Raw genomic sequence first — 17,782 nt, 5'->3', positions numbered from 1 at the left:
AGACATTCAAGTACACCCACACCTTGAATGAGAACAAAGCAAGATTTGCTAATCAGCAGTCTCAGGATCATTATGTGAATAAACATACATCTGATCTTCTGATATAAAATTAGAGATTAACCGTATAACTGTCGTACTAATCACAATAACATCTGTTACACAGGAGTCTTACACACAGAGACTAAAGGTCACGACTTAGCAATCTCAGCAAAGTGGGGAGGACGCTGATGGCTCTGTTGCTTTAGTCGTCAATTCCGATGCGGTTTGGCGCGAGACCGCCTCAGCGCTGTACAAGAATTGCGTATACGAGATGGGGTCGTTCTTTGCCAGCAGCCTCTGTACCTTCACGTTAACGCTGTCGTCTGCCTCCACTACAAGAAAAATGCCGAGAATCGTCGAAGTTACTGTCGAATTTAGCAGCGTCTATTACCGGCGAATTTAGCGTCGAATTTTGCATCGGATACAAAGCAATCTGGATATCCCAAAATGTTTACCATTAGATTTTACATTCCGACGCTAAATCCGACAATAATGACTGGTGCGAAATATTGATTTGTGGGTGCCAACTTTACCAGCAATTTTACCGTCGGATTTGGCCGATGGTAAATTGCTTTAGTGAAATGCTGCCTTTGACTAACTTACCGTCGGAATACGCCGACAGTAAATCCGACGGTAACATTGGTTTAAAATTCAAACACGAACCCTTCCTTCCTTACTTGTCCGAGTTCTCTCTCTCTCTCTCGTGCTATTTTATCGGCGGAGGTGCTGCCAACATCGTCGTCACCTACCGCAGTTGCTGGTGTCGTCGTTGCTGATCGTTTTCACCGCTAGAGCTGTCGGTTACTGCTGGAAAGGTTGGAAACGCCGCCGCTATTCTTGGTGGCCATCGCCGTTGGAGTCGTCGTCACTACTGGTACTACCACACCTCCAGCATCCTGTAGCCACCAAGAAAGGTAATTTTTGCATAGATTTTTAATTTCATTAAGATTTTTATGTGGGTTTAGAGTTTTTTGTTAAATAGTTTATGAAAATATTGATTAAATTAGTGTAATGAAGTTTGTAATTAGGATTTGGTATAGTTCCTTGACTATTTTTCAGATTTTTTTGTGACTTTAAGGCTTTGTTAGGTATTTTACCAAATTATTGATAAAATTATGGTAACGGAGTTAGTGGTTAAGGTTTGATTTGTGTTTTTTAGTTTTTTCAGGGTTTTTTTTTGTGAGTATACAGTTTTGTTTAGGAATTTTATCATCAAATAATTGATTAAAATAGAGTAATGAAGTTTGTGATTAGGATTTCTTATGTTAATTTAATATAAATAGAAATTATAATTAAGTTATTAATGTAGGTTTAGTAGGGTGAGATTAAGAGTGTTCGACATTGTTGGTGGATGACTTTGTGTAGTTTGTTGACTTAATTAGTTTCACCTTGTAAGTTTACAAAGTTTTTTTTTTATTATGACGGTGGTATTTCTCTGAGATTAATTGGATTTCACTTCTTCTGTATTCTGTGCATCCATGATTTAGGTAGGTTTTCTATCTCTAACTATAATCAATTGTTTAAGTTTTATGTTGGACTTACTTTTTCTAGGATAGCATTTTCGAACGGAAGTGGGAGAAGGTCACGTAGAGACGCTTTCTCGAAACCCTTGTTTGCTAAAAAATTGTGGAGTTACAAGGGTTTGTCATATCGAGTCTGATGATAGGACAGAGGTTCAAGAACCTTACCAGATTGATGACCCAACTCTTTTGAAAATGGTGATTGATACCAATGAGCCGATTATCCTTATCTCAACATCCATGAATGATGATATCATTGACTTTGGGTTACATCATGACGCACTACCACAACAGGATGACGATCTTCAAGAAGAAGACGAGGTCGACGTGGACGAAGAAGAGAAAGACGAGTTTGATAATCAGAAAACTACCGTAGAAGACAATGATGGTAAACCAGAGGAAGAAGATGATGAATCTGAATAGAGTTAATGTAAATATAATTCTATGATATGTATATTTCTTTACCAAATTTTGAGAAGAATGTATTGTAATTAACATTGTTTCAGATATATCAATTATTATCATTTTGTAATTTTACGTTGTATGCTTGATATTTCACTTCATATTTAAAGCACTGTTTCAATTATGCTTGTTATCAGGTTACGGTAAAAATGGACGAAAAATTATTATTTTTAAAAAAATCTCCAAAAACTTTCCGTCAGCATGTCCGTCTGATTAATCTGATGGTAAAATGGCGTGGATACTTATAACATGGCGCCAACGTCATCCAACGGTAACTTCCAACGGATTGTGTTATATATTCTATCACTAAATTCAATGGAACTTAGCGTCAGCCTCTAAGAATCATCCGGAAAGTATTTTCCGGCGATGTTTATCCCGTCGCATTTATTTCGCCGCTGAATCCGATGGTAAATGTGTTACTGTTAGATTTATGTAGAAAATCTGCTAGTAAATCTGATAGTACTCAGCGACTTTCTTGTAGTGCTCTGCCACTAGTCGAGCCGTCGAGCCTGAGGAAGGCGTGGACTTGAGGCTGCAGGTGCAGGAGCTCACCCACAGCCTTCACCAGCAGGCTCAGGAGCTGAACGATTATTGGGAGAGGTATCAGGAGATCCTCACATGCGTGATAGACGTGGATGACCTCAGGCTGTAGTGGAGGGAGCAGCTGGAGCGACTTCAGCGGATGGAGGCTCAGATGGAGGTGTACTGGACTCAAATGCGCGCCGCTGGTATCATCCCTGCTAGTGGCAGTGGTCTTGCTAGTGGCACACAGACATCACCACCTTCTGCGCTGCCTCATTAGGGCCACGGGAACGAAGAGGAGAACTACTTAGATCTTTAGTGATTAGTGCTTCGTTTTATTTTTCATTGTATTTATTTGATTTACTTGACTTTTAATTTATTTTAAATAATAGGTTTCTATTATTTATAAATTGACCATTAATTGGGTGAAAAATAAATTTAAATAAAAATTAAAATTGACCATTTATTTCACAATTTTTTTCTTAAAAAAAATTGACATTACCGTTGGATTTACCGAGAGAATAATCCGACGGTAATAGTGTGGGAAACAATATATTGTGGCGCCAACATGATTTTTTGAGCAGGTAATCCGTCGGTAATTACTGTCATATGAAAAAAATCCGATAGTAAATATTTACTGGCAAGGTTTATACCTTCTGATTCTTTCCGATGGTAAATCCAACGATAACTTAAATTATTGTCGGATTTTGTTGTTTTTCTGACAAAAAATTCAACAGTACTCAACATTTTTCTTATAGTATTTAAAAGCAAGGTATTGTTGACTTTTAAAAAACATAAATAATTTATTTTCTTAATAAAAATATTCTTTAAAAAAAGATTTATCTAAATATGTTTAAAATTTATTTTTAATAAAAATATTTTTCACTCAAATAAATCAATCCAAACCAACATTAGAATTCTCTTCAAATTTAGGATGTTTAATCGAATTTAAAAATTTAAATTTAATTAAAAAATAACTAAAATATTCACAGAATTCTTTTAAGATACTAAAATACTTTTTTAACATCAATTTAAAAAAAAAAACAGAAATGCCCTTGTACGTTTATGCTTAAAGTATTAAAATATCCTTTAACCATTAATTCTAAAAGTCTAATTACCTTTATAATTTAATTTCTATGTTCTCTTTTACACACCCTTATAAGAATTAATTTAATTCGCTTCTCCTCTCTCTTCCTGTTTTTTTCTTTTCGCTTTGTATGGATGCTGTGTGAACACTGGCGCTTGGCGGTAGAGAAAGCTTCCGTTAGGTAGAATGATAGAATAACCTTGTATTGATATTCTTTAGCGCATTATTCGATTATTTTAATTTCTATATTGCAATATAATTTATGTTTCTTAATTCAATTGACTTTTTATTTTAACCTTTATTTGCTCGTACTGCACTTTTGATTAACCACATACTTGATGCCAAAACTTCTGTGTGCACAATTAAAAAATTGATGAAGAGATTAAATTTTATTTGTTGTTTACGGTATTTTCAAGTCCGACAAATTAAGAGCTAATTTACTGTAAATTTAAGTTTTATTTAAGAATTTGTCGTTAATCAATTAATTACTGCATGCACAAGAAGAGATTCAAACTCCTAACATTTATTTAAACAGATAAATAAACTAACACTTTGATCAACTCAAATTAATTATAAAGAGATTAAATTAGCTAGACGTTACTATTTAGATACAAAACACTATTTAAATAGTAAGGGTGGGAAGCTAAGTAAGTACATAAATAATAAAATTCTTTTTTTTTTTTGAAATAAAAAGCTCAACACAGTAAGGTGGAGCATCAACGTCTCAACAGAAACGTACTAAACAAATAAAATAAACTAATTTCTAATCATCTTCGACAAAAGCCATCAACAACCCAAAAGATCAAATATCATTCCACTCTTTGTAACTCTTAACGACCTGTTAACTACTTCTGCAACACCTGATTATTGATTCCTGAAAATTTTGTCATTCATTTTCAACCAAGTGCTCCAAATGATAACAATGAAACCAAACTCACCAATATTCTATTAATTTGACTGCACGATTGACTCCCTGAACCACGTAAACTTACGATCATTCAGTTCTATATCCACAAGTTCGATAAAACTGTTAACACACTAGCACCTTTTCTTTCTTCCAACTGCACAACCTCATTAAAGACACCCATATAGCAAAGATGAACCTGGCATATTTCCGATAAAAAACTCAACTCTTCTCACACAGCAAGCTTCTCTTCCCTTGTATGCGCACCATATACCAAGCAAACAGCACAAATAAAATTATTGTTTGTCAATTCCCCTTCTATACACAACCATCTCTCCCCTTTGTAACAATTACTCAACTTAAATATCATAACATCCCACATTATTAATAAACCTCCAGAAGCACCTTCCGATCCCACAAATTCCAAACTCACCGCATCATTACCCCAAAATTGCACTACATCAAACTTAGAAATCACCTCATTCTTTGTCTCTATCAATCTTAATATATTCACATTATTTTTACTCTTAAATTTTTTACCATTTTTCACTTTCCAACACCCCCTAAATCCCTCATATTCCACAAACTAAAATCATTTAAAAACTTTATTACACACCTTATTTCGGTTTTTAGGGCGGCACCTTCTTGCTTTCTCTTTCTGTTTTGCTTGCCTTCTTTTTTGTTCTAATACTTCATTTTGAGCTTGGAGAATAGCCATAATGTCCTCATCCTCGTCATATAAAACAGCTCCTGATTCGACAGCCAAATTCCAAGCAACCCTATTTTCAGCCATATCTTTATCCCAACTTCCTCCGTGTTCATCTTGATTAGTTTTACCGTCTGCATCCTGCTCTGAGTTCTCCGAATCTTCCAAGTTCCTTACAGCCCTTTCATCATCCAACTCAATTTCCTGCACCATTGTATTCTCATCCTCTAAATCTGAATCTTGCACTGCATCACCCCTCATCAGACATATGCCAACATGCTGCTTACCACTCTCGTCCAAACTAGCGTGGATCTCATTAACTACACCTGGTGGAATGTTTTTTTCCGCTGTACTGTTCGAACAATTCTCCGCACCTCCGCCAATCTCTTTTCCGGCTTGATTCTGCTCGTCGGGTGTATAAGGGGCTTCACGCTCCTCCCTGGCCTCCACGCCATCAAGTTCAGCGCGGACATTATCACCTCCGCCTCTAGCAGGTGACTTCAACATTGCTCCCAGATCTGCCTCGTCGGCGCTATTCACCGTGGCATCAACCCCGCAAACTCCATGACTAGCCACGCCCCTCTCATCACCGTCGCCCGCAGCAGCCAGCAAGGAGGCCCTTTTAAAACGCATAATGACTTACTCTCCGTCGCACCACACAGCCACTTCACCGCCATACCCCACTAACATATTGGGCCTTATATGCTTCAACTCAGCCCCAACTAAACTTTTGTTCAACACCAGATCAACCCCTTCTTTCCGTTTATCCCCGTATTCCCAAGTCTCTGTTCTTTCAGAGATTGCTTCGTTGCTGATTGTTTGAGATTCTATAGATTTCGCACTCACCATAACTGCCGGATACATCAAAGGATTATTTATTCGCGTTTTCAAAAAATCCTCATGCCACTCATCCAAATCCTCAACAGCAAATACCTTTCTATCCTTGTCATGCTCTGCCTCCCGTAGTCCATGTGGCATCATTACCACTGGATCTCATCCCACCTCCAACGGTTCCCTCTGAATTTCTAGTTCTTCACTTCTATGGTGTTCCAAGAAAACTCTCTCTTTCTCGTTCACCTCAATATTCTTTTCTTTGATTTTTTCTTGTTTTCCATCAGGAAACTCCCTGACATCTTCATCGTGTGTAGTGATTTTTCCCCGGACATCAATCCTCCTCCTGTACTTAGCCTCACCCACAAAGATCTCTTTGCTCCTTAATCGCATTCCATTCATCTCCTTGATGGCCTTTAATGCACCTCCTTTTGTAGTATACCTGATAAAAGCAAACAGATGGATCCAGTCATACTTCTCTTTACGTGCCAAATAGATGTCATTTATCCTTCCTGTCCACTTGAACATATGAAACAATTCATTATTCGAAACATTGTCAGGTAAATTATCCACAAAAATTGTAAATGATTCACTCTCCAATTGGAGATACAAATCCGTGGATCTTTTTCAATATGAGGCTGTCTAACTTTATCCCGCCTTACATTAGACATAGATAGATTATAGAGTATCAGGAGTACTTACTCTCATATTTTTATTGAAACACTATTCTGTCAATCTTTTTCTCTGATTGTGTCGCGGACGGGGTTGATGTAGTGACTCTCATATGCTTTGGAAATTACTTTTAATTTTAAACTATAAGTAAATTATTTTTGCTTTTTTAATAAAATTCTTTTAATAAGTAAATTCTTTTAATAAAATTCTGTACTCCTAATTACAACACATCTAACATACAATATTATTATTTATGTGCTATCTCCTTACATTTAGATGATAGAGCAACAAGTAGCCAACAATTGATAACCGTGCATCAACATATGAATAACGTGTCATACATATTTATATATCAATCCTTAAGAAGCATACATTGCATATATAGGAGGAATTAACGAAAGCCCAGCAGACAACTTCCCACTTATTTAAGTATTCTTTTATATCAAGATCTAGCTACTGATTCTTAAAAAAAAAAACACACACACATACATATGTATTAAATTGAAGTACTTATCAATTTATTTGCCTAGCTATATGCTATTGGATCAGTATTATCCTATCACTTTCACGCTAGATCATTCTCCTTCCACCACAACCACTCTCCCGGTGGCAATTGAAGTACACAGCAGCAACAGGAGATCCGAGATTGTAAACTTGAGCAAAGTCGCGAGTGTTAAAGTTGTTACGCCACGTCGGAGCGTGTATCAGTTGCCTCCCCACCATTTGCTTGTACAGCACAAACACTATTCTATGTATTCCTGCCGTTGGTTCTGGACTCTCGTACTTCATTATCTCTTGCCCTGCATTATATTTTCTTACTTAACATATATAATATCACACAAAAATATTATTTTTACATTAAAATCAATTATTTAAATTAATTATTATAAAATTAACTAGTATGTATTTATATATAAATATAGTTATAATTTAATTTATTTTAATATATATTTTATACTTTTATATATATTCTATATTGTAGTAGCTAATTTTAATAGATAATTTTAATGTATATATAACATGGATGAATATAATATGCTACACTGTACTTTAACATTTTACATAAATCTTATGTATATATATGTGCTTACCGAAGCTCGCCCCTGTAGTTCCTGGAATGTTAATTACCAACCTGAGCAGTCATTTAAGAGATGTATCAAACTATCAATATATAAATCTTTCACAAATATAAAGTTTATACATTCGTTCCTCATCATTTATAACACAATCCATACCTATATACATTCTCTAAATTGTTTCTATTATTTTGCTTCTGGATGTTAATTATACATTCATCTGTTATTTTTTACTTCTATCTTTATTTTTATAAAGTAGTAAATAATGTTATATAATATATAGTTTTATGTTAATATATCTCATGAATCATATACGCTTTTGGACAGAGAATGATTTTTCGGTTAGGGTATGATATCTTTTTTGGATATATAGCTGTTGAAATACAAGTTTCAACGTACAGAAGGACTATAAGAGCATTTCCAATTTAGTTTTATATGTATTTTATTTTAAATTCTACAAAATGTTATATTGATATTTGTAAAATTATATATTATAAATAGTAATTGAGATTGAATATGAGATTTATTATTTTAATATAAAATAAAATTTAAAATTATTTTACTTCATGTATATGTCATATTTAAAACTCAAACTTCAAAATCAGTCTCATTGGAGATGCTCTAATTAACCGAGAAATAAAAAAAAATGATACCAAAAACAACCGACAAGCAGACTCCAACAAAAATAAAATAAGTCTTACGTAGCTCGTGGCTCGTTGAAAATCTTCTATTAATAAAATTTTGTGGGACAAAATCTATTAAAGAAAAAGAGTACATAACTGTATAAATTTAAAAGTGCAAAAATTGAAATATATATTTGCCTTTTGTAATATTTTATCTCTGTTGTAGTCTCTATTTGTTAAACATTTTCAGTTTTTCTTAAATGTTCACCACAATAACAAAATCCGAAAAACAGAAAGGAAAACGAACCGGAACACGAACACGTTAGGGTATGGTATCTGATCTATATATAGATATGTTAATTGTCATCACTTCAAAGTTCAAATAATTAGTTTGGTGTGATGCTAAGTAATGCAGGCTGTTTAGTAAAGAATACAATTAATTAGAAATGAAACCAATTTTAACCAATTAGTTAAAAAATAGGTTTATTACAAAAAATAATAATAATAGAAATAACTCTCCACTATCTTGATTTTTCAAATTTTAAAATAAAAAATAAAAAAGAGTTAACTTAATTAGCTTGTTATGTAATTGGTTTCCTAAATTTTTTTAATATATTTGTAATATATTTAATAAAGAAGAAATAACTTAAAAATTCTACTAATACTAATTTTAATAATTATTTTTACGCCACTTACTGGTAAAATATATTTTTTATATCTTATTTAATTTTTTATGTATGACACTTAACCTTATATGTTAATTAGTCACAGTTAATCTCATCTTTAGATACTATTTATTATTCTCTTATAATTGAGTTACTCTCTCTAGCTATTATAATAATAATAGGATATTTGTCTATTAATTAAAAAAAATTAATTAATTTTAATTTAATTAATAGACAAATATCTTAAAATTTTTTAATAATAAACAAATAATAGAAAATAATCAAAATTTATTATTTTTGTCATCATTTAACTATCAATTTAATTTTTTTATTCTAATTTTTTTTATTATATAGTAATCTAAAAACATACTTTATCCCATATTTTTAAATATTAATGACTAACTGATAAAAAAATAATAAATTTTGATAATCTTCTAATATTTTTAATAATAATAATAATAATAATAATAATAATAATAATAATAATAATAATAATAAACTATTTGATATTTAGATAATTAAGCCAACCTTCATGTAAACATATTCGACTTTTAGAGCAGTAAAGAAGGGAATAGAGGAACACATGTTACATATTCATCCACGTTATAAGATGGTGACCCATAACATACCAATGCAAATACTCCCTCATATTGGGATTAGTAGGACTAGGTGCATCAGGGTCTACCATAATCTGCATATACATATACATATATATATATATCATCATCATGACACGTAACCTTAAAATTAGTAATAGAGATGATCTTTTCAAAGATAAGAAGTGCATATATAGAGATACGTACCAGAGTGTAAAAGGTCCTAAAATCATCACCACCAACATCAACTCTTGGTTGTTTGGTAATTTGGGAGGGTTTGAAGTCAGAACAATTGACTACTTCTGAGTTATTGTTATACGCAATCCTCAAAGACACAGAACTTGTAAAGGGATCAACAACATCTCCTAACAACCTTCCAAGAGTAAGAGGGTCCATTATTATCTATGAATATTAATGCTATATATCCTAAATGTGTTACTACTTAATTATGAAAGGAAATATCTGTATGTACATCAATATATATACACGCGAAAATTTAAGGGGAAAATAAAAAGAAAAGCCAGCATATATCTCTTAAAAAGTTGCGAGACATGGACGAGACATCGATTTGAGATTTATAAGAATGCATGCATGAACTTTGCTTGAATCGGAAACTAAATTCCTGCGCAATTTGTTGGACAGTAGTTGTCGGAGGATAAAACAAACACATACTATATAGTGGAAGTTAAAATGCCAGATCTTTTCAAGGTTTGACCATTATGTATATTCTATTATTCTCTCTTCATTTAATTTAAGCGTGGAACAAACAAAAGTAGTTTTTTATTTATTTATTTTTCTTTTATAAATATATAATAAATATATTAAAAACTTAAATTTTATATTTTTAATTTTTTTTAATTAATAACTTTAACATGTCTCTTAGTTAAACTTATATAATATATACTAAGAGTAGATAGTAATAAGATGGAAGCTATTGTCAGTTTGTCACATTCAATAACAAGAAAATATAGTTGTTGTTTAATTATTCAAATAACATTGCTCAAAATTAAATGAATATTTTTTTTAATATGCTTGTGTTTTCTTATAATTCTAATTGCACTACTTCTCTTTCAGAGTAGCTGAGAGTTGACCACTTTTTGATAATAATAATTATTACATACTAAAAATAAATGTGCACTTTTGTTTGTTCATTATTACATATTTTTGGTGGAGTTTGTTTTAAATTATAAAATATATTCTCAAGAGTTACATTTTGAAAATATTATTCTTGGGAATTTTATTATCAAGAATTGTAAGATTTTAGTTTGCTTAGTAGTAAAATAATTCCACACAATTTATTATAATATTTCTAGAAAAAAACTGTGTTTGGTTCATAATATATATTTAACTTCCAAAATACTTAATTATTATTATTGAGTTAATTAATTATTTACGTAAAGAAAATACATCAATTATTTATGAAGAACGTATTAATATTTGACATAAATTATGCATTTTAGAGATAATTACAGGAGTAAAATGGATAATATTTTTAGTAATTATTGATTATCGAAAACTTGATGATAAGAATAAAATAGAATTTTATTTCAAATGTTAAGAAAAAAATAAATCAAATTAAATATTAAAGAGAGTTTTTGAAACTTTTTAAAAGTTTCAAGGGCAAAAATCAATGTTTACGCAATTTAAAAAAATCAAAACGGTATTTCAGCGTTTTAAAGACGAAATTAAAGTATCTAATTTCTAATATGTTTAAACAACCTTAATCCTGAATTGGTATTTGTTAGGTACCATACAAATGATACAACAAAATATAAAGATAAAAAATAAAAAATTTGTATAAAATATGAAAATAATTGAATAACTTTCTTTGAGAATTATAACTTCTCTCTATCACAAGGAGACTACAATAACACTCTCTCTTGACAAAAAGAAGAATATACTTCTCTCTATATATATAGGAGAAAACTACTCAAAGAAATATTATGTTATTCTATCTGGATGACTTGATTGAAATGAATTAAAGAAAAGCTCAATTTATAGGTGAGTATTTTTCATGGTTCTGAAAACCGAACCGGACCAGCCGGTTCAACCGGATTAACCGAGAATCGGTCACCTAGCCGGTCCGGGTAAGGTCAGAAAGCATTTGGCAAAAAACCGGTCAAAAAACTGGTCGAACCGGCGGTTAACCGGTGAACCAGAAGAATCGTCCGATTTTTTTACGGTTTTTGGTTTGAAAATAAAAATGCTAAACGGCGTCGTTTTGGGAGTTTAAAAAAAAAAGAAAAAGAAAAAAGGGGCTAAATGCCTAAACGAGTAAACGAAGCCCTAAATCCCTAATGTTCACAGAAATCACCCAGATCCCAGAACTCCAGAAGCCAGAAGAGAAGAAGAATCACTGAAAAAGCAGTTCACACCCACAGTTCCACCGCCATCGCCACCGCATCCCGCAGCGACAGCAGCGACGGCGTTGAGCACGGCAACCACCACCGCGTCCTGTTTCGTCACCGAACTCGCCCCCTGTTGCGTCGTCGCCGAGCTCGCCTCCTGTTGCGTCATCGCCGTTACTCGCCGCCGGTGATACTCTGTTATTCACTTGTTCTATTATTCCTCCTTGCTGCTTCATGATTTGTGGTTTTTGATTTGCTGAGGTTATTTGAATTTTTTTGCTGCTTCATGGTTTTGTGGTTTTTGATTTGCTGAGGTTATTTGAATTTGTTTGCTGCTTCATAGTTTTGTGGTTTTTGATTTGCTGAGGTTATTTGAATTTGTTTGCTGCTTTAAGGTTTTGGGTTTTGATTTTCTGAGGTTATTTGAATTTGTTTGCTGCTTCATGGTTTTGTGGTTTTTGATTTGCTGAGGTTATTTGAATTTGTTTGCTGCTTCATGATTTTGGTTGCTGAATTATTTATTTGTTCATGGTTTTCTGAAGTTATTTTCTGGCCTTTGATTTTCTGATTGTTACAGATGGAACAATCACAAAGTAACCCACAGCCACAAGATAATGCTGAGAAGTGATTGAGCAATCTGGAGCAGTTCTTGTAGGCGATCACGCCCTCTGTGCCTGCTTAGTATCTTTCTATGGTTAGTTTTCAGTAACTAGCTGGCAAGTTTTGGCTGGAATTTTTAATAGTTGTGGCTAGGTTAGGGAAGAAATCGTTTCTTTAACTAAGTTATGTAATTTATTGTAGTATTGTCATTGTTTGTAACGGATAGATTTAATGGCTGGTGTGACAATAAGGAGTAACATTTTGAAGGTCTGAATAGGATCAATGAATAGAAAGGAGAAGTGAGTTTCTCATCCATAAATAAAGAAGTAAGCTAGTAAATGATTATTTGGTATTTGATTATTGACAGATTTCCATTGTTTACAAGTCATATGACAGATTTCCTTTATTTTAATGTGGTTTACGAATTTGATTCTCCTTCATTGTTTTTGTTTTTAGCCATTTGCTTGTCTTTCCTCTTTTGATTATGAATTGAATATTGCAGAGGATCATGATGAGAGTATACCCTTGTATTAAACAGGAATGAGAGTGTTGTTCAATATTAAGTTTTTTATTTTTCTAGAATTAAACATGATCATGATGGATTGAAATTTTTATTGAATTTGTATATTTAAAATTGTATATTGAATTTTCAATAATTATATTATATATTTAATGAAACCGGTTCAACCCCGGTTGGACCCCGGTTGAACCATTAAACCTGTCACCTGACCAGTTCAATGACCGGTCCGGTTCTCGCAACCTTGGTATTTTCAATATGAACCATCTGTCAATTAGAGGTATATAATTCTTTTCTTTTTCAACCATTAAAATCCTAAGGTTATAAACTAAGATTGTTTATTACCTTTCATTTTATTCAGTTATTATTTATTTATCTATTTTCTAAAATTAGCTTTACTAATTTTTACAATCTCCCACTTAAAGATAATTTTGACAAATTTTCAAAATTCATGTTGCTCATGTATTTCATAGGCTGTATGAGGATCTACACCATTCAAACTTTTCTGTGTTGATTGGTTTTGTCATGGCATCTGCTAGGTTATCTTTCGTGTGAATCTTCTGCATATCAACACTTCCTTCTTCTACTACTTCCCGAACAAAGTGATATTGTACTCCAATGTGTTTTGTTCTTGAATAAAAGGCAGGATTTCTTGCAATGTGCAAGGCACTCTGACTGTCACAATACACAGAAATCTTCTGTTGTTTGTGCCCGAGTTCTTCTATCAACCTTTGGATCCAAATAGCTTCCTTGCATGCTTGTGTAGCTGCCATATATTCAGCTTCTGTAGTAGATAAAGCTACAACAGTCTGTAATTTAGATAGCCAGCTCACAGCTCCTCCTGCAAGTGTAAACACATAGCCTGTAGTAGATTTTCGTTTATCAAGATCACCTGCAAAGTCTGAGTCGACATATCCATTGACAATGAATTCTGATCCTCCAAAACATAATGCAACATTCGAGGTCCCTTTGATGTATCTCAAGATCCTCTTAACAATATTCCAATGCTCTTTACCCGGATCTGCCATAAACTAACTTACCACCATAACTGCTTGAGCAATATCTAGCCTTGTACAGATCATGGCATACATAAGACTTCCCACCGCTGATGCATATGTTACTCGAGACATTTCCATCCTCTCTGCTTCACTACTAGGGCACATACTTAAGGATAATTTGAAATTCATAGGAAGTGGGGTTGAGATTGGCTTACATTCTTGCATATTGAAGCGTTGCAAGATCTTCTTCAAATAATTCTTTTGCGATAGCCAAATCTTCCTATCCCTTTTGTCTCGGTGGATTTGCATCCCTAAAATCTTGTTTGCTAGTCCCAAGTCTTTCATATCAAACTCCCTACCCAACTGTGCTTTCAATTCTTGGATTTGATCATTGTTGGGACCTACCACCAACATGTCATCCACATATAACAGCAGAATGATGAAATCATTATCACCAGACCTCTTGTAATAGGTACAATGATCTGAACTAAGTCTGTTGTATCTAAGGCTAATAATGAAAGAATCAAATCTCTTGTACCAACACCTTGGCACCTGCTTTAGACCGTACAGAGATTTAGTTAACCTGCAAACCAAGTTTCTTTTTCTTGTTCTTCAAAACCTTCTGGTTGGAGCATATATATCTCTTCTTCATGTTCTCCATGAAGAAAAGTAGTCTTTACATCTAATTGCTCTAGATGTAAATCAAATACAGCACACATAGCCAAAACTACTCTAATAGTAGTTAGTCTCACCACTGGAGAAAATATTTCATTGAAGTCAACACCTTCTTTCTGAGCATATCCCTTGAAAATATTTCATTGAAGTCAAAATCTTCTTTTTGAGAAAACATTTCCCTTGCATGATATCGTTCCACTTGATCATTACTATCTCGTTTGATCTTGTAAACCCATTTGTTACCAATGGCTTTCTGACCTGCTGGAAGTTCAACAAGTTTCCAGGTATGGTTCCTATGTAATGCCTCAATTTTTTCTTGCATTGCTGTCATCCACATAGAATCATCTGGATTGCGCATAGCCTCTATAAAAGTTGTTGGCTCTCCATCTTCTGTCAAAAGACAATATGCATCATGGTTTGTCAAAACATAATTTGAGTGCCATGATGGTGTTCTTCTTTGTCGAGTGGATCGACAAACTTCTATGTCATTAGCCTCTGCTTCTTGTTCTTCGTGTTGTGGTTCTGCTTTAGAAAGATCACCTTCTTTGCATTTTTCATCTATTTGAACAGTGGTTATCTTTTTAACAGTGCTGTCATTTTCTTGTTCCTTTTGCAATTCATCTTCTGCAAATATCACATCTCTACTGACAATTACCTTGCGGGCAGTGGGATCCCACATGCGATACCTCTTAACTCCATCTGCATAACCCAAGAATATACATTTTCTAGACTTTGGTCCAGCTTTGTTCTTTCCTGGGAATTGTACATCACGTACACAGGACAACCAAATATATGTAAAGAAGAATAATTAGGTGGCTTACCTTGCCACATCTCCATTGGTGTCTTCAACCCAATTGTAGTTGATGGTGACCGATTTATCACATAACAGGCGGTTTTAACAGCTTCTGCCCAAAAAGACTTGGCTAAACCTGTAGTTTGCAACATAGCTTGTACTCTTTCTAGGAGAGTCCTATTCATTCGCTCTGCTACACTATTTTTGTTGAGGTGTATATGCAACTATGAATTGCCGTTGAATACCTGCTTGCTGCAAAATGTTAGAAAATCACCATCGATATATTATCCTCCATTATCTGTCCTTAAACACTTGATCTTCTTTCCAGATTCAAGTTCTAAATTTGCTTTGAACTCTTTAAATATCGCAAACACGTCTGACTTCTTCTTGATCGGGTACACCCATAGCCTCCTAGAGTAATCATCAATAAATGATATAAGATATTTTGCTCCTCCTAAGGACATCTCTGGCGATTCCCACACATAAGAATGAATCAACTCCAATATATGCTTGTTCCTAGCAGTTGATCTACCAAACGTCAATCTATGTTGTTTGCTTGTAACACAATGCTTACAAAACGGTAAGTTTACCGATTTGAGCCCGGGAATGAGATTACGTTCTACTAGAATCTTCAAGCCTCGTTCTGACATGTGGCCCAGTTTGCGATGCCATGTCCTCGTCATTTCTTCTTGGCTTGCTAAAGCAACTGATGCCTCTGCCTCTTGTAAAGTATCTCCCACAAGCATGTATAGATTTACTGCAATCTTTTCTGCTTTTATTACCACAAGAGCTCCTTTAACAACTTTTAAGATCCCACCTTCAATATGGGTCTTACAACCAAGTTCATCCAATTGTCCAATCGATAACAAATTCTTCTTCAAGCCTTTCACGTGTCTTACCCCTTGAAGTGAACGAATAGAACCATCAAACATTTTTATTTTGACAGTACCCATTCCAACAATTTCTAAGGCATGATCGTTTCCCATAAACACCGATCCTTCAAAGATAGGTTCATATGTACAAAACCAATCGCGATGAGGAGTCATGTGCTAGGTTGCTCCTGAATCAACAATCCAAACATCAGTGAGCTGTTTACTGCCTTTAGAACCAATTGTTGCTTCGCCATATAGAATTTCTCTATCATCAGAGGTACTCGTAACACATCCTTGAGAACTTGATCCTTCTGGAACCTTCCCTATATACTTCTTATTCCAACAATCTTTCTTGAAGTGTCATCTCTTTTCACAATTGTATCATTTGACCTGCTTCTTACTTTGTGACTTTGGTCTACTTTGACTCCCATTGGAACCACGCTCCATTGATCTCTCTCTTGTCATCAACAAAGCCTCTGCTTGTTTTGAGCTCCCTAATCTATCTTCCTTATTCTTGCGCCTAGATTCTTCTTCAAGAACCGTAGCAGCCATGTCATCAAAAGAAAGATAATCAGTCAAAACATTATTAGTTAAGTTAATGATAAGCTGATCATATGAATCTGGTAGACTTTGAAGTAAGAGCTCTGCATGTTCGTTTTTCGCTATGGTATATTCCAACGATGAGAGTTAGAAAAATAGCATATTTAGATTGTTGATGTGATCCGTTGCTGATGTGGACTCACTCATTCGAAGAGTATAAAGTTTTCTCTTCAAGAATATCTTGTTGTGAAGTGACTTGACTTCATATAATTTGGTGAGAGCATCCCAAATTTTCTTTGCTGTCTTTTTCTCTGCTACACTTGATAAAACTGAATCAGCTAGTACCAAGTGTAAGTTTGCAACAGTATTGTTGTCCATCTCCTTCTATTCTTCATCTGTAATTCCAGTGGGTCTACCTTCAATTGCTGTCACGCAATTGTCTTTTTTCATAATGTCTTTTATCTTCAATTTCCATATGAAAAAATTACTCCCACTGAATTTTGGAATTTCATACTTTGTTGCCATTTTTTTAGACGGTAACTCGCAACGGGAAAAAAATATATTAATTAGCAACATTTGGCTTTGATACAACTGTTAGGTACCAGACAAATGACACAGCAAAATATAGAGATGAAAAATTAGAAATTTGTATATAAAATATAGAAACAATTGAATAACTTTCTTTGAGAATTATAACTTCTCTCTATCACAAGGAGACTACAATAACACTCTCTCT

General features: G+C 33.7%; 1 protein-coding gene across 1 annotated transcript; it reads right to left on the bottom strand.

Moving 5' to 3' along the window:
• Window positions 1–7,106: 7,106 nt before the first annotated feature.
• LOC112765876 (protein VERNALIZATION 3) lies at window positions 7,107–10,099 on the bottom strand. The gene is made up of 4 exons (XM_025811739.2): window positions 9,911–10,099; window positions 9,737–9,798; window positions 7,835–7,875; window positions 7,107–7,543 (listed from the first exon to the last, which is right to left on the bottom strand). The coding sequence occupies exons 1-4, from the start codon at window positions 10,097–10,099 to the stop codon at window positions 7,314–7,316; spliced, it is 522 nt and encodes a 173-aa protein (XP_025667524.1). The 3' UTR covers window positions 7,107–7,313.
• Between the last annotated feature and the right edge of the window lie 7,683 nt (window positions 10,100–17,782).

The sequence above is a fragment of the Arachis hypogaea genome, chromosome 17 (assembly GCF_003086295.3).
Source record: "Arachis hypogaea cultivar Tifrunner chromosome 17, arahy.Tifrunner.gnm2.J5K5, whole genome shotgun sequence".
NCBI classification, from domain to species: Eukaryota; Viridiplantae; Streptophyta; class Magnoliopsida; order Fabales; family Fabaceae; genus Arachis; species Arachis hypogaea.
The sequence above is the reverse complement of the archived record's forward strand: the minus strand, read 5'-3'. Positions and strand labels throughout refer to the sequence as shown.